The 27,180-nt window shown below is 36.1% G+C and overlaps 2 protein-coding genes across 10 annotated transcripts in view; one reads left to right on the top strand and one right to left on the bottom strand.

Annotated features, from left to right (window-relative positions):
• ZNF654 (zinc finger protein 654) overlaps window positions 1–18,956 on the bottom strand; it is an 88,001-nt gene extending 69,045 nt beyond the window's left edge. For all 8 annotated transcript variants that reach the window (XM_021070747.2, XM_021070740.2, XM_084989156.1 and 5 more), the window contains exon 1: window positions 18,684–18,956. Coding sequence is in view for 2 of the 8 variants with exons in the window: in XM_021070740.2 (XP_020926399.1) it covers window positions 18,684–18,872 (189 nt within the window). In the remaining 6 variants the exon portion in view is untranslated. The remainder of the gene's footprint in view (window positions 1–18,683) is intronic.
• Window positions 18,957–19,544: 588 nt separating this feature from the next.
• Window positions 19,545–26,139, top strand: CGGBP1 (CGG triplet repeat binding protein 1). Of its 2 annotated transcripts, none has more exons than XM_021070751.2 (2): window positions 19,545–20,260; window positions 22,050–26,139. In XM_021070751.2, exon 2 carries the CDS (start codon window positions 22,066–22,068, stop codon window positions 22,567–22,569), a length of 504 nt encoding a protein of 167 aa, XP_020926410.1. In that variant the 5' UTR covers window positions 19,545–20,260; window positions 22,050–22,065; the 3' UTR covers window positions 22,570–26,139. The 2 variants fall into 2 exon arrangements, with proteins under 2 accessions (XP_020926410.1, XP_020926409.1); XM_021070750.2 differs by having other exon boundaries at window positions 20,046–20,213.
• Window positions 26,140–27,180: the final 1,041 nt, after the last annotated feature.

Below are 27,180 nucleotides of genomic sequence, written 5' to 3' on the forward strand. Positions count from 1 at the left end.
AACTCCGATTGGACCCCTAGCCTGGGAACCTCCATATGCCGTGGGAGCGGCCCAAAGAAATAGCAAAAAGACCAAAAAAAAAAAAAAAAAAAGAATGCAGGAACCAACCTGAAGTCACTCCAACCAGCTAAAGCTAGAACAATTTGAACAATAAAATATACGATGATAGTACTGGACTTTAATCCGTGGAACCAGATAAATATCCATGAGTCCATACTGATACAAATAATCAATTTTATCAATAAATGCTAGAAATGAGACAGCTCTTCTTCACAGTAGAATACCAATCAATAAACATAGAAGAAAGGAGAAAAATAGAGAATCACCATTAAGCAAATACTGTACAAAGTAATGAATGTTGCATACAAGAACCATGGTTCAACACTAATATTAGTGAGCCAAGCTGGAGGAGATGTAGGATTTGCAGTCTCAAAATATCTCTCCCAAGAGAATTATCAACTACAAATAGATAGATAGTAACTTTGGAGTGGAGAAAACCCACAAGCACAAACTTAACAAAGCCATCAAGGTAAATATCACCAGTAAGTAATAAAGCATGTTATTATCATAAATCTCGTTATGATGCCTCAAGACAAGAGAGTTTTTGTAGCACTTTTGCCAAAAATGCATAACCTCATTCCAATCATGAGAAATTATCAGATGAACCCAAATTGCAGGATATTTAAAAACAAACAAAAACTGATCTGAAGAATTGTTACAGTATAGAAGAGAATAAGGAGAAATAACAACTAAATACAATGTAAGATCAGAAATTAACATTCTGGAACAGAAAAAGAGCACTGGTTAGAACACTGGTAAATTTCTAATAAGGTCTGTAATTTAGTGAATATTATACAATGTTACTTTCCTGATCTTGACAAGTGTACTCTTCAATAAGTATAAAATTAGTTTAATTTTTAAGTTTAAAAATAAAATTCAGTTTTTTGAATAAAAACATTAAATAAAAAAATTAAAATTTTAAAAAGCTGAATTAGGAGTTCTCACTGTGGTTCAGCAGGTTAAAAACCCAAGAATGCAGGTTTGATCCCTGGCCTCGCTCAGTGGGTTAAGGATCTGATGTTGCCACAAGGTGCAGTATAGGCTGCAGATGCAGCTCAGACCCTGTGTTGCTATAGCTGTGGTGTAGGCTGGCAGCTCCAGTTCCAAGTCAATCCCTAGGCCCAGGAACTTCCATATGCTATAGGAGCAGCCCTAAAAAGAAAGGAAAAAAAAAAAAACTAAATTAAAAAATTAAATGTTTTTAAAAAGTTTAAAAAATATTAAATATTTAAAAACAAATATCAATTGTTCTCATTTATTTCATGGATGCTATTTTATAATATAAACACAATTCTACATTTATTTTCCTTACTTAGTTATCTAACTTCACACCAAGATTTATTCTTACCTATGGGGATTGTTTTTACAGTTAGCAAAATAAACCAGGTAGTGTGGTAGCACTGTGGAAAGAATACAGGTTTTGGAATCAGACAGACTTGGCTTTGTCATTTAGTAGCTATATAACCTTAGCAAAGTTATTAAGTTTCTCAGTCTAAGTTTCTGGTAAATGAATTTAATATTACCTTAATTACAGATAATATATTAAAATCCAGGATACGGAGTTCCCGTTGCGGCTCAGTGGTTAACGAATCTGACTAGGAACCATGAGGTTGTGGATCGATCCCTGGCCTTGCTTGGTCGGTTAAGGATCCGGCATTGCTGTGAGCTGTGGTGTAGGTCGAAGATGCAGCTTGGATCCTGAGTTGCTGTGGCAGTGGCGTAGGCCGGCAGCTACAGCTCCGATTAGACCCCTAGCCTGGAAACCTCCATATGCCGCGGGAGCGGCCCTAGAAAGGCAAAAAAAAAAGATAAAATCCAGGATAATTCCTGGTACAAAATAAATAGCTATTATTAGCAGTGTACTTTATGTTTTTTAAAAAGTGGCAAGGTTAAGCTTACTTTGGAGACCATTTCATTGCATCAGTATAAAGTGGTTAATTATTTGTTTCCAGATGTGATTAATTACAATAAACTTTACTCACTTTTAGCAAGCAGGTAGACCACTCCCAAATAAAATCTATTCAAAGTTACCGCTGAGTTTCAACTGTTTAGTTCAATATTCACTGACAAATGAAAGATATCCTAGATACAGCAATACAAATAAATACTTCATGCCTGAACTGATAGCTGAGGATTTCTCTCTTTTTTTTAAGTTTTCACTGAGAATAAAGAAAATAAAGTTGTCAGAAAAAAAAGTCATTGTCATGTGATTTTTTCCTATCATGATAATCATATAAAGAAAATCTAAAATTAATGTCATATAAAAAAGTACCACGAAGTTAAAACACACCGTCACACCACACACAAAAATAAACTAAAAATGGCTTAAAGGCTTAAAAGCATGACAGCATAAAACTCCTAGAAAAGAATGAAGGCAAAACATTCTCTGACATAAACCATACAAATATTTTCTTAAGTCAGTTTCCCAAGGCAATGGAAATAAAAGCAAAAAATGAGCAAATGGGACCTAATGAAACTTACAAGCTTTTGCACAGCAAAGGAAACCATAAACGAAATAAAAAGACATATTACAGACCAGGAGAAAATATTTGCAAATGATGCAACTATCAAGGGCTTATATCTAAAATAGACAAACAGCTCATACACCTCAACAACGAAAAAACAAACAACCCATCAAAAAATGGGTACAAGACCTAAATAGACATTTCTCCAAAGAAGACATACAAATGGCCAACAGACACAGGAAAAGCTGTTCATCACTGCTAATTAGTAGAGAAATGCAAATCAAAACTACAATGAGGTACCACCTCACAACAATCAGAATGACCGTGACTGAAAAGTCTACAAGTAACAAGTGCCATAGAGGGTATGGAGAAAAGGGAACCTTTCTACATGTTGGTGGGAATGTAAACAGTACGGAGGTTCCTAAAAAACTGAAAGTAAGAGTTGCCATATGATCTAGTAATCCTACTCCTGGGCAAATATCCAGACAAAACTATAATTTGAAAAAATATAGGTATCCCTATGTTCACAGCAGCACCATTTATAATAGCCAAGATATGGAAACAACCTAAATGTCCACTGACAGATGAATGGACAAAGATATGTGTGTGTGTGTGTGTGTGTGTAATGGAATACATACATACATACATATATATATATATATATATGAATATATACATTGGAATATTACTCAGCCATCAAAAAGAATGAAATAATGCCATTTGCAGTCTAGATATTATCATACATGCATATGATAAGTGAAATAAAGACAAATACCATAGATATTGCTTACATGTGGAATCTAAAATATAACACAAATGAAATGAACATATCTACGAAACAGAAATAGACTCACGGATATAAAGAACAGACTTCTGATTGCCAAGGGGGAGGGGAGGTGGCAGAGGGAGGTGTTGGGAGTTTGGGATTAACAGATGCAAATTATTATATATCAGATGGATAAATAACAAGGTCCTACTGTATAGCACAGGGAACTATATTCAACATCCTGTGATAAACCATAATGAATAAGAATACAAAAATGAATATATACATATAAACGAATCACTTTGCTGTACAGCGGAAATTAACACAACATTGTAAATCAACTAGAGGTCAATAAAATTTTTAAAAAAATCTGCCAAACTGGTTTAGAAATAGATTCTAATAAGTTAAAAGTTGTGCGTAATCTACAACACTGTAAATCAACTATACTTCAATAAAACTTAAAAAAAAACCACGAAATGATTTAGAAAACAGATTCTAAACAGATTCTAATAAGTTAAAAGTTGTTTGGAATCTGCAAAAGTATGTAATATTTAGTAGCAAGAACCTAAAACCCACCCAGTGTTCAACAAGGCATATTGTTTGTTCAGCTATGTTGGGCATATTTTTATGTGCCTGTTGGCTATCTATATGTTTTCTTTGGAAAAATGTCTATTGAGGTCTTCTGTCCAATTTTTTGATTGGATTTTTCTTTTTTTTTTTTTATATTGAGTTGTATGAGCTGTTTGTATATTCTGTATACTAACCCCTTGTTGGTTTCATCATTTGCATATATTTTCTCCCATTCCATAGGTTTTTTTCTTTTTTTCCATTTGTCAATTCTGTATTCTTAAAGATGGAATTGTGGAAAAAGAATAGTTTAGTGTTACTCATTAGAAAGGAAGGACTGGTTCCAAAGGTATCTAACAGAGGGAGCACAGGAACTGTAGGACAGAAATCTCAGTGAACCAGACTGCAAATCCAACTATAGCAAGACAGATCTTTTAAAGAAATAGATATTACATAATAAGAACAACTAAAAAACCAAACCATGGAGATCAAGACTGCTACAGGTAACAAAATTTGCATAGATTTGAAAGGTTAAAAAAAAAAGCTGAAATTTTTTTTTTTTTGTCTTTATAGGGCTGCACATGTGGCATATTGAAGTTCCCAGGTTAGGGGCCGAATCAGAGCTTCCTTCAGCTCCGGCCTATGCCACAACCACAGCAATGTCAGATCCCAGCCACATCTGCAACCTACACCACAGCTCATGGCAATGCCAGATCTTTAACCCAATAAGCAACACCAGAGATTAAACCCTCGTCCTCATGGCTACTAGTCAGGTTCGTTACCGCTAAGGGAAATCCCCTGTAAGATTATCTTTAAATACCTGAAGCATTCCAGGTGCATTTCAAATTACTAGTTTTTACAGAGGACAATGTATGGTATGGCGTGGTCTCTCAAAGAAAAGCGCCCCAGGAACTCAGTTAGGCCTCAGGGAATGGATTAAAAAAAAGCAAAACTGAAGAAAAATAAAATAAGAGGTCAGACCTAGGTTTGACATTGAGCTGGTAAGATTTCCTTAAAACTGGAAGATGAAAGTGAGCAAAATCTGTCTGATAATGAATGCTTTTTCATAAACCCAGAATTCCTGGAGTTCCCATTGCGGTTCAGTGGGTTACGAACCCAACACTCTCTGAGGATGCGGGTTCAATCCCTGGCAAGGATCTGGCTCTGACATTGCCATGAGCTGCAGCGTAGGAGGCAGATGTGGCTCCAATATGATGTTACCTTGACTGTGGTGTAAGTTGGGAGCTGCAGTTCCAATTTGACTCCTAGCCCAGGAACTTCCAAATGCTGCAGGTGTGGCCCTAAAAAGAAAATGGGAAAAAGAAAAAAAAAAAAAAAAAGAATACCTTGGCTTTTATATCTGACATTATGGGAGATCTTACAAGAGATAATCAAAGAATAATAAAACCTAAGCCCAAAAGCAAAGAGAAAAGGAAAGGAAGACAGGAGGGGACAACTTAAGAACAGGCTAAGATATAAACAAAAACAGAGACCAACTATGTCTATCTGAAATGGCATATCCCATTATAGCTGAATCTTTATACTGCCAATTTAGTAGAATAAATTATGCAAGGCCTAGAACAGTTAAAAGCAGAAAAAAAGAAAGGGTCTTGAGCAAGTAACAAAAAAGTTACAGTCTGCACTGGGCTCATATGAGTACAGACATAGGGAACATTAAAAGCAGCTTCCTTGCAGATACCTACTTAAGGTTATTACCAAATTAACACAAATATGGGGTGCAACAGGAGTGCTTTTATGACTTTATCTCAGCAGGCCTAAGAATTTCAGGGGAATTGGCAACAGCCAAGGCAGCACAGGACTAAAAATGTCTTGGCACAGCTTGGGGACAGAGAAATCCAGAGACAAAGGCAGAACACTAGAGCTATGGAAACGACAAGGACGGAGCCTTACAGAGATGATGCCTTGAGTTTTACACACCTCAAGTGATATACCCTTTACTAGAGGAAGTATAGAAGCTGTGCCACTTAATAAAATCTACACTTACTGTAGCACAGGAGGATCAGCATAACTCAGAAAAAACAGAAATGTATAGCTTTTAATATGAAGGAGATCTAAAGGAAGGGACATCAAATACGACCTGGTGCCTAGGGCTGCCATCCATGGAAATTTGTAAACTTTGCAAGACAGAAATTCAGATACAACTTTCAAGGAACAAGAAATGTTCAGGTTAAGTGCTTCCCCCACTCCTCAAGAAAATATCATAAGCATACAGTGGCACAACCACTTGATTAATTTTCCTAGTAAAACTTTACAGGTAATAGACACAGTAGCTGTCATAACTGACCGGCACCCTGGTGAGTTTGAAACCAAAACTGATTCAGTACCTTGTTTTTTGTGCATGCTTCTTCCCTCTAATATCCATCTTTAGTGATATCACTAAATCCTACCAACAAAGTAATGAGAGTCAACTATACTTTGTACTAAGTTCAAGGAATTACTAGTGCTTCTAAATTTAATGGGTGTTGGCTGGATAGAGTAAGAAGTGTTTGCCCTACTGACCTTCTGAATTCTTTAAAAAGTAAGATTGATGGTTAAATAAATCTCCTTTTGAGGTGCAAAAGAAGCCACTCTCAAGCTACAGCTCCTAAAAAATCCCCAGCCCTAACTAGCCAAGCACACTGGCTCAGATTAAGCAATATTCCAGAAAGGAAGGAATCTGGGAACTTAAACTCTTTGGGACTCTAGATTTTAATCTCTCTTTGTGAACTTAATAATGGGAGACAATTCATTTGATCCAAATGAAGTGTTTCTAGCAGACAAGCCAAGGCCAAATGGCAGAAGAATAATTATTTAAGTTGAAAGAAGGTGCAAGAAGGTAAGTACTGGAGACAGAGCAATAGGAGACAAATCAAAGAATGGGACAGGGTTTGGATCATGAAGTCCTACACTCCACTATAAGAATTTTGGTTTTGACACAGACAGAAAAGCATGGAAGGTTTCGAAAAGACCTCACTCTCATGTCTTTAAAAGGATCACTTTGCCTGTGTGGTGAAAAAACAGAAAACTTGGAAGCAAGGAGATGAAACTATCTATGGGAAAGATGACTATGGCTTGAATCAAGGTTTTAATGGTGGTTGCTGTAGTCAGATATGCCTTTTCTCCCTTAGGAGATGATTCAGTTCCTTGAGGTAAGGGGTTGTGACCTTTTCTTCCTTAAATCCTCTATAATCATTAGGATGAAGCTTTCCACACAGTACACAGCCAATTTTCTTTCTCTTAGGAATACCTTCTACAACACTTTTATGTATCTAGATCTATGTCTAAAATAATTAAGAATAATTCAATTAATTGATATTAAGAAAAAGTAAGATATATGTGTGTGTCTCAGACAGACACGTATGCAGCACTTTATGGCATCTATTAAGCTACAAGTACTTAACGACTGTTAAAAGTTCACAATATAAAAGAGAAAACAGTCTCACCGTAAGGTAAAGGCCAAAATGTCTTCAGTTAATATAGTTTTTAAGGATTATAAATAGAATAATTTCTTTTCTTTTTTTTTTTTTAAATCAAGAGTTAAGGGCTGCGTATTAAGAGTTAAGTCCCATACAGGGAAGCAGAAATTGCAAATTCCCTCTTCATAAACACAGGATGAAATGTAGGAAATCAAAATAATAAAAAAGGATGAATTTTAAGATTCTCATAACTCAGTTGTATCTAATTTTTTATACCTTTCTTCCTCTTGATTAAAAGTTATGTACACTCACTACAGAAAATCTTGATAATATATTTTTTTAAAAACCATACATCATTGTTTGCCCACATATAACCACTATTAACATCTTGGTATATTTCTCTTTTCTAGCTGTGTGTCTTGGGGTTAGTTGTTTAACCTCTCTGGTCTGATCTATGCCATTCATAAAATGAAGATAAAAATAGTACCTATCTAGCAGAGTTGTTGAAATGAATAAATAAGAAAGTAGGACAGGAACTGACATAATTTTTCTGAAAGGGCCAGAATGCAACTTATGGGCCATATATTCTCCATCTCAACTACTCAACCCTGTTATATCATGAAAGCAGTCATAGAAAATACAGAAATATATGCGCATACTTCAATAAAGTTTTATTTGCAAAAAGCAGGCAGTGCTTCTTATATGTATCAATGGTTTACAGCAAAAGTCCATAAACTGCTGTTTGGATGATTGTGGGCTGTGTTTGTTTAGCAAGTTTTGAAATTCTTATGAGAATCTGATAAAAACAAAAAACAAACCAAAAACTCTTAGATCTGCTCACCAAGGAAATGCAAATACAACTTTTTTGCAAAAAAACTTAGAGTTCACACACTTCCTGAAGTACACGAAGGTCTCCTAAGGATTATCATCAAGAAATCCTGTTTCTGAAGTTCCCTTTGTGGCTCAACAGTTAACCAGCGTGACTAGGATCCATGAGGATGCGGATTTGAACCCTGGTCTGGCTCTCTGGGTTAAGCATCTGGCGTTGCCATGAGCTCTGGTGCAAGTTGCAGACATGGCTTGGATCTCGGCTTGGATCCTGCGTTGCTATGGCCGGCAGCTACAGTTTATTCAACCCTTAGCCTGGGAACCTCCATATGCCAAGGGTGGGGGCCCAAAATGCAAAAAAGAAAAAAAAAAAGAAGAAAAGAAATTCTATTTCTAGCGAAACAGCTAATCTGATTTTTCTCTACAGCACTTTTCCCCTCTAAAATATTCACATGAGTACTGTGAGAATCGACCAGCCTATATTCAAATTGTGTAATCCTCCAACGAACAAATTTTGCCACCTAATTTTTTTGTCATTATATTTGATTTTCCTAGGTCATAACATAAGTCAATGAAAATATCATTTGTTACGGCCGAATAGTATTTTAGTTTATGAGGGTTGAAAAACGTTCAACTGTTTTAGATGTTCTGGTTGCTTTTTCATTTTCAACTCATTCCTTTCATTAATTACAATTAATGCCATGATAAACTGCTTTATATCCAAATTTATATTTCCTCAGAAATTAATGCTATAAGTACAAATAAAAGGTACAAATTATTTTAAATGTTTCTAATATGTTTCGGTGAATTATGGTTCAGAAAGGTAGTGATTTTTGCTCCTACCATCTGAAAATGAGATATCCATTTCACCACATTCTCATGAGCATGGAATACAAAACTTAAATTTTACTAATGAGTTCTATAACCTGAGAGATCTTTGGCAAGAGTTTTCAAAGCATGGTAAAAGACAGATGTAGATAATAAAGTCTAAAAATGCACATCCACTGTACTCTGGGTTAGTAATATTTCAAGATATTCAAGGTTAAATCTAAATAATATGGAGGGATAAAATTTAAAATTTAATCTTTTAAGATAAGCATCTAAAATGTATTCCATACCTTCCAGCCTTCAACTGGTTTGTAATCAGCATAACTCTTGCATTTTAAAAATAACCACTAAAGTGAGTGACTGATTCAGAGAAAAGTATATCCCACTCAGGAAGGTGGGGGTAAAAAATAAAAGGGGTTGAGAATCACTTCTTACAGGGAACTTCTGATAGCTTAAGTTCGATTCTTTTTCTCTCTTTTACATTCATGAATTCGTGCCTTGAGTCTTTTTAAATCACTTTTTTTTTTTTTTTTTTTTTGTCTTTTTTTGCTATTTCTTGGGCCGCTCCCGTGACATATGTAGGTTCCCAGGCTAGGGGTCGAATCGGAGCTGTAGCCTGGGAACCGAGCCACAGCGGGATCCGAGCCACGTCTGCAACCTACACCACAGCTCACGACAACGCCAGATCCTTAACCCACTGAGGAAGGGCAGGGACTGAACCCGCAACCTCATGGTTCCTAGTCGGATTCGTTAACCACTGTGCCACGACGGGAACTCCTAAATCACTTTTACTTAGTCAATAACTGCTTAAGTATGCTATAATATATATCAATTCATAGGCATAGATGGTATAACATATTGAATGCATGTACCAAGATACAATATATGTGTATATTGGAATGGCTAAGTACACAGGCTCTTGAGAAACTGGCCAGGATTCCAATCTGACTTAAGCCATTTAATCTCTCCTGGCCTTAATTTCCTGATCTGTAAAATGAGAATAATGGCACATACCCTACTGGAGAGTGAATTAAATGAGATCGAACAGGTAAAAGACTTGTCACAGTATCTGACACACATGAAACACTCTATATATGAGTTATATACATATATAGAGCACTTCAATAAAATAAATAAATCTTCCAGATACTAAAAATATAACACACACATATCCAATCACTGGCAATGATTAGTGAATTAGTGATTAGTGAATATTTAGAATATTTCAACTTTAGGGTAACCAAAACACATACAAGTTAATTTTAGCAAACTGTAGTTAGAGAACTAAATATTATTAAATTGTGTACATGTTTTATTGGGGTATCAAATATACCCACACATGTACATATATTTTTTCAAGGTATAATGAGCAATGTTGTGCACCTATTAATATCTACTGATAGAACTACTTTCCTTCCTTCTCTTTCTCTTTTCACTTCTGTTTTACCACAAAGGTAGTCAAAAAATGAGGATGTCCCCCTCTTTCTCAAAGTTAATTAACTAATCAATGATAGTATATCACTCAACTCTGAATGAATGTTGCTAATCATATTCTCCATGCCTTTACCTACGCAGACAAACTCTGTGAAATAAATGTACTGACTAGTGGTCACTCAGCACCCAAAGTCAGCAAACACAAATGGTTCTGTAGGTCAATTCATTCAATCTGCCTGTCTAAGAAACTACCATCCCCATGTACTCTCAACAGATGAACTATCCACCTACCTCAAAGCTCCTATACAAAGCAACTCCTCCATTTATACTTTGAATCTTGTCCTTCCTTCCTCTTTTGGAATCTTATTTCATATATTATTCCTTCTTTCTTTTGGAGATTTACCTCTTTCTTTTGAATGAATCAATCTCATCAGATTTTAACCATGCCATATTTTCAACAATTTATTTTAGGAAAAAACCCTTCTTTCCTTCAATCCACAATCAATTCTAAGTTATCTATACTACTGCCTTTGCTTCCCACTCCTCAAACTACTCCATTCTGACTCCTGTTCCCATCACCACATCCAAACAGCTCTGCCTAGAATCACCAACGATCTCCATGTTAATTCAGTGGCTGGATCTCAATGACTTTCAATGCCAGTTACCATTCACTCTACCCTGGAACATTCTTTTTTCTCTTGGCTTCTCTGATACCATAGGTCCTTGGTTTTCTCTAAGCTGTTTAATCCTTCTCAGACTTCATTTGAAGATACAACCTTTTCTACCAGACCATTTAACTATGGAGTTTGTGAAGGTTCACTTCTAAATGAAGTTATCTCCTTATATGAGCACATTCATATAAATGGTCTCAAATACCGTCCATATAGCTCTGATGACCAGATCTCACTTCTGAGCTCTTGATTGTGGAAATCCAGCCATCTTTAAGATCTTTCCCTGGATGAGGAACGGCATCTTAAATTCAACACGTTCAAACTAAACCAAAGAATCTCAGCCAATTGCCCAAGAATGCAAAAACAGACAAGTCTTTTATTAGCTCACATCTTATAATACTATATATCTTTTCTTCATAGAACATATTAAAGTTATAGCTGTACACCAAAATATGGACAATGCCTGTTTGATTATGAGTATATGCCCAGTGCCTCATAAAGTCATTCATTAGGATCTGGGAGATTGGTTCCAGGACAACCCCCCCAACCCCCCACCCCACCCACAGAGATCAAAATCTGCAGGTGCTCAAGTCTCTCATATAAAAACGTGTAATATTTCTGCATATAATCTACATATATCCTCCCATATACTTTAAATCATCTCTAGATTACTTAAATACCTAGTACAATGTAAATGCTATGTAAATAGTTGCTGGTGCACAGCAAATTCAAGTTTTACCTTTTTTGGAACTTCCTGGATTTTTTCCCTCAATAATTTTTCATCCCTAGTTGGTTGAAATCAAGGCTACAGAACCCTAGGATATGGAGGGCCAAGTCTATAAACAATAAAAGTCAATCCTAGTATCAATGACTCTCTTTTTCTACTGTTTAAATGGAAAGCCTTTCAGCTATTTTCACATTCATTGCTGCTTTGGGGAGTTGAGGGTATTAAGTGGTTGGTACAAGAGTGTCAATGCACTGGACTTTAGGATCTTATGTAGTACATTACACAGATGGACCTCCTTTCAGATTTAGTTGCCACAAAGTGTTCCAGTGCTCTAATCAGATGACGTTGAATGGGTCTGATCCTAGAGAGCAGAACCATACTGAATAGAGTATGCTGCTGAAATGATGAGCTGACCTGTCAGAGAAATAAGGAGCTAAAAAAACAATGTAATATATATTACATGAAAGGTTAAGACTACCTTGTATTAGATTAATTCACAATCACAAACCTTAAAAATACTCTCCAAATCAGACTAGCTACTACTCTGATTTACAACATAACTAGAATATTTAGTTAAATAAATTACATTAGATTTTAAATGGCCTAATGTCCTTACCACTACATATTAATATATATTTTAAAAGACATACTAATTGACTATATTTTATTGATCATATTTTATTTTTTCAAATACCTTACCAAACACACATTTTACCATAGCTTTCTTAAATTTGACTTAAAGTTCTCTTTTTTGCTTTTGTTAGTAATTGCTAAGGTATAGTTTAGCACATTTTGGCAGGAAAATCAAAAAGATTCAGTGTCAGCAATAATAGTACAATGGGTGCCTTACTTCTGCTGGGCAGAGCTGCAAAATAATGGTATCACTAAAAAACTAATTTTTTTCTACCATTTTATCTACAAAATTAAAATTGAGATAAATTTTTTCGAGCCAATGTTTGGGTGGTTTTTAGAAAGCAGCAGTGCACATGTATCTAATGTAAAACTGTGTGTAAACAAGTTACACAAGTTTAGAACCTTACTAGTTAACCTAAAAAGACTCTCATAAATTCACTTATAAACAATTATTTTTTTAAAAAAAGCACTTCACATATTTTTGGGAAACAAAGAGTTAAAATTTCACCATGCTTAAAATAATCTTAAATTTATTCACAGAAATTATCTGTGAAATAGAGAAAAAATTGAAATGTACTTTTTATATTTTATTTCTCTTCTGATATAGGTAGTAGGTTTAATCAAGAAAATATAAAAAATAAATAAATGTAAAGAAAAAAGCTTTAGCTACAAACTTATCACTAATAAACTGCCCACTGTTAACAATTTGGTATGTTTCTTTTCAGTCTTTTTTACTTACAAAAGTGAAATCATCTGTTTTCTGTGTCATTTTAGTAGCCATTATACCACAAACACTTTCCCATATGAATAAATACACTTTAAATACATGACTATTAGGAGAACATAGGATTCCATTGCACGTAACAATTCCCCTAATTTAGGTCATTAGGTTATTTTCAATAATTTGCTATAACAAACAATGTCATTATGAACAATTTGTACCATTCAATTCTGAAAGTCAACCTAAAAAAAGCATAAATAGCAAAGCATTTAGCTCCCAAAATACAGCCATCAAGATCTAGTGTTCATTTTTTTGTTCTGTTTTTCCTAACTACAGCAATTATAATAAATAAAAAACATGAAGGTAAATATCATAATTGCTACAAGAGTGATTGTCTCTGAACAATATTCAGGGAAGGAAAGGGACAAGGTATGACTGCTATTTTTTTTTTATTATAAGCTGTGGCAAAATAGAAAAATAAAAACAAAATTAAAAAAAATAATTGCCTCTACAATATCTAATTCTTGCTTTCTTCATTACTTATGAATTGAATCATGGACATGTATGTATCAGGGGAGAAAAATAACAACAACAAAAAAATCCCAATATTCTTTTCAGATGGGGATAGCTAACATGATGGAAATGGAAGTTACTAAGTAGGGATTTAGGGCAAAGTGTTTTTGGCTTACCCCGGAGACACCCTGTTCCTGCCACATGGAACTCAGATGTGATGGCTGGAACTCCAGCAACTATTTTGGATCATGAGGCAAACTTGAGATAGGAAGACAAAAATGAGAAAGAGCAAACAGTAGTACGATAATGATAATACTACCATATCATCCCCATGCTATCCAGTCAAGATTTTTCACATAAGAAATACATGTGTACTATTGTTTAAGCTTTTTAAGTCATGTCTCTACTAGTAGCAAAATATAATTCCTGTTATTTTAGCCTTATATGACTTTTTAAACCAAGTACATATAAAACCTATATAAAAATTTAAATAAAAAAATAATTCCAGGAGTTCCATCGTGGTTCAATCCCTGGCCTCGCTCTGTGGGTTAAGGGTCTGGCATTGCCATGAGCTGTGGTATAGGTCGCAGACACGGCTTGGATCCTGCGTTGCTGTGGCTGTGGCGTAGGCCAGCAGGCGTAGCTCCAATTTGACCCCTCACCTGGGAACCTCCATATGTCGCAGGGGTGGCCCTAAGATGCAAAAAAAAAAAAAATGTAAATAAAAATAAAAAATAATAATTCCAATTACTGGCATGAATAGTAAAAATGTATTATCACAAGTAACTACTTAAGAAACCATAAATACTATGTAAACTTTATTTCAAGGCTATGGGATAAGGGCTATGTTTTCCTAAAACAATTAAAATTTAATTTCTCTAAAATAAGGGGCATTAGCATGTATTTTATAAAACTACGAGGCAAACCCTTTTTCTGTTAGATTGTCTCTTAGATATCTATTAAAGTGCCTGGTACACAGTAAATGATTAAAATTAGTTAGAATCATGAAATACTTTTTTTTAAGCCATTAAGTATCCACTAAGAGTTCCAAAGTAAGATATAGCAGCGTTCTTAACTTTGGCACTATTGGTATTTTGGACCAGGTAATTCTTTGTTGCTGGGGCTGCCCTGTGCATTGTAGGATGTTCAACAACATCTCTGGTTTCTATCCACTAGATGCCAGTGGCAGCCCCCCTTCTAAAACAATCAAAAATATCTCCAGACACTGTCCAATGTCCCCTGTAGGAAATAAAATCTGAAAAAAAAATTGTAATTATTTTTGCAAATCATTTAGTGCTTCATCAGGAACACTTGGGTTTTCTAGTTAAATAACAGAATTTTAGGATTGTAGTATTTCTAAATTCTCTCTAAAGTTTACTGTAGGATACAAACTCTAAGTGACCTACAGATTAGATTATCTCTAATGTCCCTCTTAAACCTTCAGAGGATTTCACATGAGAGAAATATTAATAGCTTCTATCTATTTAAGCCTATCTATGTGCTAGGTATAGTACTGAGCACTTCATGTTCATGCTCTCAATTTATACTCATGACATCCTCATGGGATGCCTATTAACCCCACTGTAATATGAAATAATTTTAAAGTGTATTTTAATCAAGATAGCAAAGTGCTTCCAGAAATACTTATCATTCACTGTATTCATTCTGGTACTGAGCTAAGAATACGGTACCTTTACTTGCTTAATTTACAACTTATGATTAAATAATTTCAATATCTCTACCAACAAAATTAGGCTGAATTATCAAAACCTTCAGGAATTGGGGAAATGTTCACAGCACCTAACAAGTCAGAGAAATAATTACCTGTTTCTTGAAATATTTTTTACACTGTGGCATAATGAAAGAGTACTTTTTATATTTTTCATCCATGATTCCCTGTGTTCTTCCAGTAACTTTTTTTTCTCCTTTGTACAACTTGACAAGAAAAAAAAAAAAATCACCTTATAATTGTTTGAAGATATTTGTAATTTCAATCTGTTTTTCAATAGAAATTGAAGGCTGGGTTCAAAATCCCAGTTTGTTCACCTGATAAGTTAACTTGTTTAGGCCTCAATTTCAATGACATAACTTGGATGGTAAGACCTATGTGAAGGCTGTAAGAGTTAGCAGGCCCTCAATAAAAATTACATTTCTCTTCCTTTTATCCTCAAATTAAATATCAGCTAAGGGCCAATTCTATTGAAGCATTTTTGCATGTCTAATAAGAGCCAAGGGAGGACATGATGAAGCAGTTAATCTAACATTATTCAATGTAACTGGAAAGTAACATTTTCAATGTCCCAAACCCATCATCCCTCAAAATCATCTGTAACCTAAAGAAGCATTCTGTTTGAGATTTTATAATTACTGGTATTATTTCTCAAATAGAAAAGTATATCATGAAATGCATTGAGTGCCTGCATAATTTATCAGTTATATTATCTAGAGTCTTCTGTTTTACTTTTCCTTATGGTAAAAGACACAGAACCATTCTTGAAAAGAAGTGTTCCTTCCTCTCTCCCTTCACCCACACAACTAACTGCCAAGAAATTTTGATTCATATTTCTCTCTAAAAGGAGGCAGATAAATTGGAGCCTTTCTTCTCAACTCCACAAGACTGTGTGTATAATTCATCTGTTTAGTTAACTATCACCAACCCAAATGGATATTATCCATTTTATGAATAACTCACAATTAAGTCATTTATTAATGAAGGTAAGTTACCCTTAGCAAATATTAGGAAACCAAATGTTTAAAAAGAAAAAATCTTTGGGAATTAAATTACATAATCCACTGCTTCCCTTACTGGCAAATAAAACAGAACTAGTATACTAGAATTTTATTAAACAATCTATAAAATTCAATGTAATACAGTAATCCTTTATTCCATCCTAAAGTTTTAATACAAAAAGGGGCTTCATAAAGCTCATGTGAAAGGTGGAACCAGGAGAAGACCCAAGAACAGGTTTTCCGGTAATCTAAAGTATTATAAAATATGTTATGAGGTTTCAGGTAAAAGGTTGACAAAATGAAAGTATGTCAGTATAACACTCATAATTTAGTAACATAAAATAAAAGTTCATTATGTTCTTCCTGTTTACTTTTATTTCCTAGGATATTTTAGGAGGTAGCAGAGTTTCACAAAACAGTCAACTGCATTTGTTCTTAAAATAATTTACTGTCACTATTCACTGTGTTTCACAAGCTAAATTTATTTGTTTGTTCTTAAAGTTGATTTCAAGAAATGGAATAAGAGTAGCTAAAAAGTTCTCCAAAAATGTTCTGGTCCACAAATAAAATTCCAAATTCTACAGCAATTAAGGGTTATCTGATCACATAAATTAACAAAGCTAAATGTAACTAAAACCAAGTTGCTCATTAATGATATAAAAAGCAAAACATAGCAAAAAAAAAAAAACGACTTTCTGCCTGTGTATATTAAAAAGACCAACTGTAAACCAATTTTTTAGAAATTTAAAATTCCTATAGATACAAAGTCTACGGATAAAATGATTTCTACATGTAAAATGTAGTTAGAAGACAAGCTCTGTAACCTCTAAACCTGAAACTCTAAATCCTGAATGCCAATACCAAAAAAAAATTTTTCCAATAAACTTACTTTTTAAAATAGAGAGCAATGACAAGAAAATTAACATACCCTTTTTACCAAGACAATTTTCACCATCAAACCAACTTAATATTGTGGGAAGCCAGGGATGAAATCAAAAGCAATTTAAAGTATTAAAAAACTTACCTGAAAATGTCAACCCCACCCTTTTTTCTTTCAAGGCTTGGAAAGACATTAAATCAAATTTCAGCAAACATGATGCCCACTTCTGCTTAACTGTATTTCCTACTTGTTACCAGAATGAAATTAATGGCCAACTTTAATTAATATATAAAGAATATTCACATATTCACTCATTTAATCACTATCTTTACTTGACAAAAGAGGAAACTAAGATACAAAGAGGTTAAGTAATTTCTTCAAGATAACAGAGCTGGAGGTAGTAGTGCCAATTAATACATCCAAGGTAGTAAATGAATAATGGGATGGGATGGAAAAAGGAGTAGTTAATTTTTTTTCTAAAATAGTTTGCAAAATAAGTGTTGTGAATAAGAACAAAATGTTTAAACTATAAATATATATAAGTAACACAAATTTTACCCCTAGACAAGTACTTTGGTGCTTTAATATTTGATTATGGTTAAACACCTTACATCAAAGAGTATTGGCACTCAACCAAGTAAATAATTTACTGTCACTGTTTTGACAGTGTATTTTACAGGCTAAATAAAATATATTGTAATTTAAAAGAGGGGGCGTTGGTGATGTAACTGGAGCAATAGTTTCAGGAAAACTACTTTATTAGCAGTTAATTAGAAAAGAGCTTGTGTGTCGGGGAAAGGGGATAAGAAAAGGAGAGATGGCAATTCCACTGCCTTAACCCCACCTCACAAGAAAGTAACTAAATCACCGTGGGTCAGCGCCTAAGCCAACTGGAGAATTGGCCCAGCGGGATCTCAAGAGGGGATGACAGGAGACCCTAGCAGAGGGGGAGGGGTGGCGATGACAGGAGAGGGGCGGTAGAGAGAGGGCTAGCCTCTCATCTCCGAAAAAGGGGAGAATACAGGGGGCAAGGGGCGGAGAAGGGAAGGCAGGAAATGTTTCAGAGATTCCAAATGAAGTGACAAGAAATTGAGTAGGAAACACAAGAAAGGCGGGACCCTCGGGCAGAAAGGGGTCTGTATGGAGATGGGGAGGCATGTCAGCACAGAGCTTTCCTGCCAGCCGACCCTCCTTCTCTCCAGCCCCTCACCCCGTCCAAACTCTCACTTTCTCTGCAACCCTATACCTGCGCGGGTCATCCCCGTTCTGCTCCCCGCCCCCCACCCCAAGCCGGATAGAAGGAGGGAGGAGATTCACCCTCACTCTCCTTTTTGGGCTGGTGGAGCGAGCGCCGAACACAGCCGATTCGGGGACGAAAAGGCCAAGAGAAGCAGGGAGGCCCAGGACCCGGCTGACAAGTCCGGGCGGCCGACCGGCGCCTCACCTGACAGAAGCGTCGGCAGTAATCCCGACTGCTGATCCCGACGCCGCCGCCACCGCAGCTGCCGCCGCCTGCGCCGCCTCTGCCGTCGCCCGTAGGTCTAAGCCCAGTAGGGCCTGGCGGGGACTCCACAATGGCCACAAGCTCTTCTCCGAGGCGTTCGGCCTCTTGATCGCTCTCTTCTTCCGCCATGAGGCTCTCGCCGCCCAGCGCGTACCAGCCCCTGCGCCGCCGCGGCTGTAGCTGCCTAGGCTAACCTCCTCCTCCTCCTCCTCTAGTTCCCTCCCCCTTCCCTCCGCCCCAGCCGGACAGGGGCCTCTCGGCTGTCCCTACTTCCGGCTCCGCCCACCCACGCCCCCAGTTTTCATTGGATAACTCTGGCCGCCAATCATGCGCATGCCCGCCCTTCCATCACTATTGGTCAAATCAGCTATCTGTTTGCTAGATCCGCAGTCCATTGGTCAATGTTGCTCGGCCGTTGCTGGGGACCGCCTACGAGCTCAGCCATTGGCGGCGCAGGAGGACGGGGCGCGGTGGGGGACACGGCGGCCACCGCGGGGCTCGGTCGGGCAACGGCGGCGGCGGCGGCGGCGGCGACGACGGCGGCGGCGGCGGCGGCGGCGACTGGCCCTCCTCCTCCCTCACTCAATTGCTCCTCCTTTTTTTCCTCCTCCTTTCCTTTCCGGCCGAGTATCGTCCACTTCCCCTAGCGGCCGCCCTGATCCTACGGTACCGAGGAGCTAGGGAGGCCGAGGGTGGGCCCGGCCTTTGGTGCGGGCTTTGGGCCCGGGGCCTTCAGTCCCGAAGCTGGAGCCGGGGGCGGGGCCGGGGCGCCGTTGTCCGCGGGAGGAAGAGGGAGGAGACGGGAAGCCTGACAGCAGCCGCCTCCGCCAGGCGCCTGCCGCGTCCTCCCTTGAGACTGCCGCCAACTCGGCTGTCGAGTTCCTGGGCCCACAACCGGCAGCTGGGACTCGGCCCTGCCGAGCTAGCGGGACAGAGGCTGTGGGGCGCCGACGTGCTGTGCTTCGCGCGGGAGGAGGGAGTCTAGACGCTGGGAGCGTCCCGAGCCCCGCCTTTCCCTCCTCGCGAACCCTGGGGCCTGGGGCGCGCGAGGAGGTGCTGAGCCGGGCGGACGACTGAGAAGGGACCGGGATGAGGAATGTTGGAGTGAACGTCGGGATCCAGATTTGTGGTGTGGACTAACTAGAACGATTTTAAACACACCTGGGTGGTGGCTGTTGTGGAAGTACTTGTTCGTTTTTTCATCCACCTTTCTTTTTTATCCCCTCCCCCATTTTTTCTTTCCATTTGCTTTTCGTGTTTTACAGTAAAGGCATGACTTCACGGCACCTCAGGGAAGATAGGGTGCAAGCCCAGAAACTATTTCCTCACCACCACTTGTTGAAAAACTGATTTGAAGGCATCTCTGGATTTGAACAAACGGAAAGTGCCAGGATTTTATGCGTCTTTGGTTTTGCGCTAAAGACCCATCACTACTAGGCATCAAGACGAAAAAAACTGGAAACTAATCCGGTAAACATTTAAACTTGAAAACTTACGATGAGTTTTGTTTTTATCTAGTAAGTGATTTGTTGCTTCTCTCTCTTTGTTGTTGTTCTTGGCCAATTCCTGCGCTTAACTTTTTAACTTCCTTGTTTAAAATATCTTCTGTAGAAAACACAGAAGTTTTGTTCTTTGGTTCTGTAAACTCGAGCATCTTCAACTCGAGCATCTTCTACTGGGTGGATGTTTGACTCCGAAGTAACACAAATATACTTTAAAATATACAAGATTTTGGAACGTATAGGCCTTTCACATTAGCACAAGTGATTAAGAGCTCTGTGCTTCAAAGAATAACGAACATGTTTTAGAGTTTGAAATCCAAAAACAGAAGACTTTTCACCTAGAAAGATTTAGGCATTAATGGGGAGAAATATGTAATTTTTTCATAACTAGCTTAGAACCATTAATTATAGTTGGCACTGGTTTGCTATATGATTATAAAGCACATAACAGTAACTTAAAGCACAAATATGTAATGGTAATTCGCTATTTAGTAAGTGGGAATTGTCTTAGCTGCCATTGAAAATCTATAGCCTAAATGATATTTGATACCTAAGAGCCTTGCATTAAACAGACTTTTAATGGAAAAAAATTTAAATATATTAAAACCTAAACTAATCATACTTTCCACAATTTCTGTGAAATGTTGAGTTATTCTCTCAGGTTATGTCCACAGGTGTCTAACACAAATTCTTAAGCAAAGATTTTATGCTGCCCAGTTATGAATTTTCTAGCACAGATTAATGGAATACTCCATTGTTTCTGATTACACTTATAAAGCATAGTTTCTTGACCACACTTGGAAATCTTTCTCTAATATATTTTTATCAGGACAGAATTCCATCTTGAATTCTATCAAGTTCATGTCAATTTCTTGTATCTAGGTTAATGTAATAAGAGCTCAATTTCCAATTGCCCCAGGGAACAAATAATTATCACTGACAGTCTTTGTTCATGATCTCAAATGTTCAGTGCCCATAACTTTATGATTTTGACAGTGATCACAAAAAAAATGTTGTTGGGATAAACTGAGAAATTATTAAGCTGCTTCTGAGTTAAATATTTGGAAAAATAGTAAAGATAATCGTCTACTTAATCCATATCAACAAATCGTGACTGAGCACCTATCAGATACAAGATACTGTGCTAAGTTCTTAATTTTGGTCTAACTTAATAGTTAATAAGTGAAATAAATATTAACAAATGTAAATATTAGTCTCTAATAGAAAAAAGAAAAGTGTTAGGACAGGCATTTGCATATCTTTATATCGCCTTTTGGAAAGCTCTCTTAGTAGAGCTATATATATATATATATATATATAAAATTACTTGGAGCTCTATATTTTATATTTTTGACTTTAAAATTTAATGTCATTGTTTCTGTTTTTAGTTGCTTTTGGTCTGTGTTCTTTCTTAGTTTTTACTTATTTTCTTAAAACAATTTAAACTTGAACACAATATAAATTGGATGAGAGTAATACAATTAATACCATAAATGTTGACTAGTAATTGGGTTTTTCTAAAGGATAGTGATATCTGGGGTAGTTGGAGTTCTTTTTTCACAGTTATAATTTATTTGTATTTCATCAAAATCAAGGAGTGGACCTAGTTTTACTAGTAACTTGCTCTGGTTTTGCCTTCTCTTACACATTTCAGGTAAGTTAAGACCTAATAGACACACAGTCTATTAATTTAAGTTTTCTGAAACCTTTAATCTTTAAATATTTATACCTACCCTTTATTATTAATTAGTTGCCAAATGAAGTGTTGTTATAAAGCTTATCTTTGTATCTTTTGTCTTGAAAGAACCTAATTCATCAGAATGGAAAGATTTGTAGTGACAGCACCACCTGCTAGAAACCGGTCTAAGACTGCTTTGTATGTGACTCCCCTGGATCGAGTCACTGAGTTTGGAGGTGAGCTGCATGAAGATGGAGGAAAACTCTTCTGCACTTCTTGCAATGTGGTTCTGAATCATGTTCGCAAGTCTGCCATTAGTGACCACCTCAAGTCAAAGACTCACACAAAGAGAAAGGCAGAATTTGAAGAGCAGAATGTGAGAAAGAAGCAGAGGCCTCTAACTGCATCCCTTCAGTGCAACAGTACTGCGCAAACAGAGAAAGTCAGTGTTATCCAGGACTTTGTGAAAATGTGCCTGGAAGCTAACATCCCACTTGAGAAGGCTGATCACCCAGCAGTCCGTGCTTTCCTGTCTCGCCATGTGAAGAATGGAGGCTCCATACCCAAGTCAGACCAGCTGAGGAGAGCATATCTGCCTGATGGATACGAGAATGAGAATCAACTCCTTAACTCACAAGATTGTTGACAAGGAGGTTACCACCATTGTGATCAAGATAAATAATGTGGAGTATTAAAGTTATGTGTTGATTGTGTGGTTCATTTTTATATTTATTTCATTTTAAATCATGTGATGCAGAATAGTTTTGCAATGTATATATATAGTTGCAGGCAAAAAAAAAAAAAAACCACAAACAAAAAAAAAAGCTCACTGCAAAACGTATTGTTAATTTTAGTCACCAATGGTGTAAAGCAAAACTTAGGGTTTAGAGTGTGCTAGGATACCTGAAACCTGATGGTTATCTTTAAAATTGATGGTTTTTCTCCTGAAATGTTTGTGCATGGAAGAACTGCCCTGCTTTTTTACCCTGTTGCCATGTATGATTATTCCTTGTGACATTACTTAATTACTTGGATTGAAGACTAGCCTAGGAAATTGAAGCTGCTGCCAGGCAATACCACTCAGAGTAACTTAAAGGAATTATTTCTGATTAGAGGATCCTCAAAAAGGAAGGGATGGTGGGAAACTGTTCTTCTGTCTTCAGATTCCTAGCAGAAAATGACTGTTTCAGACTATGCTTTGCTTGTATATGATGTAGTTACCTAACTATCCTTCAGTTCCTCACTATCTTTTCCCTTTTTTTAAAGGCCTGTTGTTGTATTTAGTAGCAGCTTCAAGTGACCAAAAGACTAAAATCTTTCCTAATGTCAGTGCCAAAAGTCATGGGGAATTTTGCAGTGACACGATTTTAGTCTATTACTATAAACACAAAATTTTGAACCATAGCTTTCATTTCAAATATCATCTTGAATTTGCATACTTTTTTTTTATGTCATGGTGTCAAAAGACTTCAAGATTGGCATTTAATTTAAACAAGTAGGTATTTTATGATTGAGTTTCCTGTTTTTACAGAGAACGAGTAACTACTTTTTGGCTGAGAGATAGTTAAGGAAATTACTTTCTATGCATTAATTTTTCCATATGATTTTATAAGAGTTTAGATAGACTAGGAACAAGTTTACTTACTTTCACTTTTATGTGCTTTGCCTCTGGTGATACAAGGTTTTTTTAAACATGGGTGGTAATTGTCTAGAAATACTGGCAAGATTTTTGTAGTGGAGATCTGGCAGTATCCTGCATAACTGTTTGGGTGAGGAAATAATCAGTTCTGTTAAAGGTCAACCATGTTCAGGAAATGATCTCTATCTGAACCTCACTGTCCTGTAAGGTTATCAAAGTAGATTAGCCCAGTTATGTTCTTTCTGTTGGATACCCAAATTATATTTTTTAAAAAATTAAACAGCTAAAAACTTGGACTAGAGCTTTAAAAAAAAAATCTTAAATTCTTTGAAAACATTCAAGTTAATATTTATAAAATATATTTCTATTACAAAGCACTGACAAATGATGCCCTATGTGACTTGGAGTTATCTTTTGAGGTCATTTTACCACCAATCTTCATTTAAGAAAAAAAAAAAAAAAAAAAAGCCAAAGTGAATAAGAAAAAGGTTAGATTATATATTTTTCAGAAACAGCTTTCCATGTCTTAAGTTTTTTAACAGACTTAAGTTCTGAGTTTGGGTTGTCAAAGAGCCCTTCTGATTTTAGATCTTAAGTGGGATTTTTTTGTTTGGCTCTCATTTTTAAATAAGGCCCCCCGCAAAAAAAAAAAATCACTTGTCAAAATTCCAGCTACCAGTTTTTCTTATCTTCTGTTATGCTAAAGTAGTACAATAAATGCCTAGAGTAGTGCTGTCATTGATAAAGCACATGCTAGAGGAGAACAGCAGCAAAACATAACCAAAATGTACTTTGCTTTTTACTTCCTTACAGGCAACCATGTTTAATTTGAATCTAAGATGGTAGAAGATCTAAGAAGCTATGAAAATAATTGAGTTTTATAGCACTGTTTTCAGAATACAAAGATAAGGTTAGATATACAGTCATTCTAATTTTTTTCAAGAATTTCATATGATTTAGACTGCTCCCTATTGGATATTTGCACTAACAGCAAACACATAGTGGCAGGACAACTTTGAGTGAGTAGTCCTAAGTGGTGAACTGGATGACGTTGCACTAGAAAAACACCAGTAATTTACATTTGAGTTTCTAGTAGTAATTACTGATTTGATGATCATTTAGGTCCCATATATCTTAATATATTTATCCAGGCTTCTAACTTTTCCCACATACACTGTATCTAGGGGCATAATATATCTTCCTGTTAGGATTATATCATGACCTTAGAGTTTTCCATCCTGTTGGGGAGGTTTAATATGTTTCTTTACTGATTATGAAACTTTATTCCCTGAAACTGGATAACTTTACTTCATAGTTAAATAGATAAGGCAGAGTGATCATTTTAGCCTGCTCAAACTGATAGAAATCCGTGAAGCTGTGGTTGGCATATGTTGGATAACAAATGGAGAATGTCTAAGAGGCATGTGCTGCTGTGGAGGTGTAGTGGACATGTGTACAGAAGCTTTCAATCTTAACTATATAGTGTTAGTATGATTCTATACTATTGGAAAAATAGCACATTTTTTTTCTATTTTATAAGTTGTATGCATAAACAAGATTTGTAATGTTTCATTTATAAACTGCCTTCAACACATGCTTACCTGTTAATAGTGTTTTCTCAAAGTATGGTAGTATGTCTTCCAAAATTTCACTATATGCTTACAGTAAGTAGTTCCTAGCTTGTTGAAATGTTAAATTCCTTGTTGGTTCTTTTGATTCTTGTTGATAACAAGCCTGAAAGGCATTATAATCATTTCTTACAGGGTGAAAATTTAGGAAGATTGTGTATTGGAGCCTAAATAGTTACTTTATTCATTATCATCTTTGAGTAATATTTTAAAAAACAAACAAATGCTACTTCCAGTTAATGCATTTGGCCCTACTGAATTTCAGGGACCAGAATACTAAGAAAGTTCTGCATCTTAAACTTGTCACCAAGTAAGCATCAGCTTGGGATTATTCTGAAGTAGTCATTGCTTAAAAACTATTGTAAGTAACAGTTTGGCAAGATCTCCAAGCAGACATTTCCATATTAAAATCTTTTGCCTAAAAGAATTTGTATGTAAATGTTAATGGAAAACACATTTAAACAAAATAAACTTTAAGGTGGCCCAAAATGAAAGCCACAGACAATTTATTATTTGGTGCTTAGTCTTTGTAAGGGCTCTCCATGGTTTGACTTGCCCCAGCCACCTTTAAATGAGTACAGGTCACCTTAAAACATGCTTATTAAATAGAAGGTTCATCCTATAACTTCATTGAAAACCTTAGCCTGAAATAAGTTGCTTTGGCTTCTAGTCAGCACTGATTAAAATGTGAATAATGAAGTTGACTATCCTAAACCTGGTTTATCTCAATCCATACTATCATAGACTTTTGAGGTAAATACAGTTCTTATCTAGTGGTATTCTACTTGTATCTGGAATACTGTATTCATTAAAATTTTACTATGTTCATTTTTTGTATTCCCTTTTTTTTTTTTTTTTGCTCATGCATGTATCCTTAGTATAAATGTGTCGCTTTTAAAGTTTTGTCTCTGTGACTTTTAGAAATAAATTTCAAAAAGAATTTGCTTCAGAAGTTTTTGAAAGCATGTTGTTTTGTGAGTCAATAGCATATATTTCATAATTCCAAAAGATTAATAAAATTTTACTAATTCAGATATATTTTTCTACTAGTATATCTCATAAGATTTATTAGTCCTTGTGCCCAATGTAAAAGTATACTGTCAAATCAGATTCACATCATAGCTACAGACAGCACCTTCCCTAGAATTATATAGGTAATATTTAAATAAGCATAATCAGTACTTTGAATTGGAAACAGACTCTAGTTTTCTACTTTTAGACTAATTATAAAAGACAAGGAAATAACTTGTATCTCATGATTTTTATTGGGATTTTGAAAGATTTGCTATATTCTTATTCAACAGTGGGGGTGGGGTGCATAGAAGTGGAAAATTCTTTTGCCTTTATTAGTTTTACACAGTTTGAAGGCAAATATTTCTCCTACTACTCACTTCCATTTGGAAGAAAACCATGAATTTATAAAGTAATTGACTTGTTTTTTTCTGAAATAAAATGGTAGAAAGGACTTTAAGAAATTAGTCAACATTTCTGTTTCCAAACTATCAGAGGCTTGTCTTGATTTTTCCAGAAGTATCTCCTCATAACCTTAATTAAATGTTAATTAATTGAATGTTTGTGCCTCTGGGTCCTAATTGTTCCTTTTTTTTTTTTTTCCTGTGTGTAAATTGAGTTGTATTATATACCTGTAATATAGTATCTCATGATGCATGGATGCTCCTGGGATCAGACTAGCTAACCTAGCCCTGTGAAGACAACAACAGGAAGTAGACTAGAACTTGTGATGTAATAAATTTGATACTTATGGCATTATTTCCATTGGATTGCTCCTCTAATATGTTACTTGATTTCCCTTGTTTTATATGCATACAATTTTAGAATGAATGCTTAGCTCTCTCTTGTTTGTATGTTGGAACCAGATAATATAAAAGCCCATGGCTTCAAGTTCTTGGTTAAATTTGAATAATATGCAGTCAACTAGTATTGATTGAGTTCTTACCATGTGTCTGATGTTTACTCTAGCCACCGGGGA

This window comes from Sus scrofa, chromosome 13, assembly GCF_054392235.1.
Source record: "Sus scrofa isolate SSC_HxYL_T2T_F1_AM1 chromosome 13, Sscrofa_HxYL_maternal_Yorkshire_Landrace_v2.0, whole genome shotgun sequence".
NCBI classification, from domain to species: Eukaryota; Metazoa; Chordata; class Mammalia; order Artiodactyla; family Suidae; genus Sus; species Sus scrofa.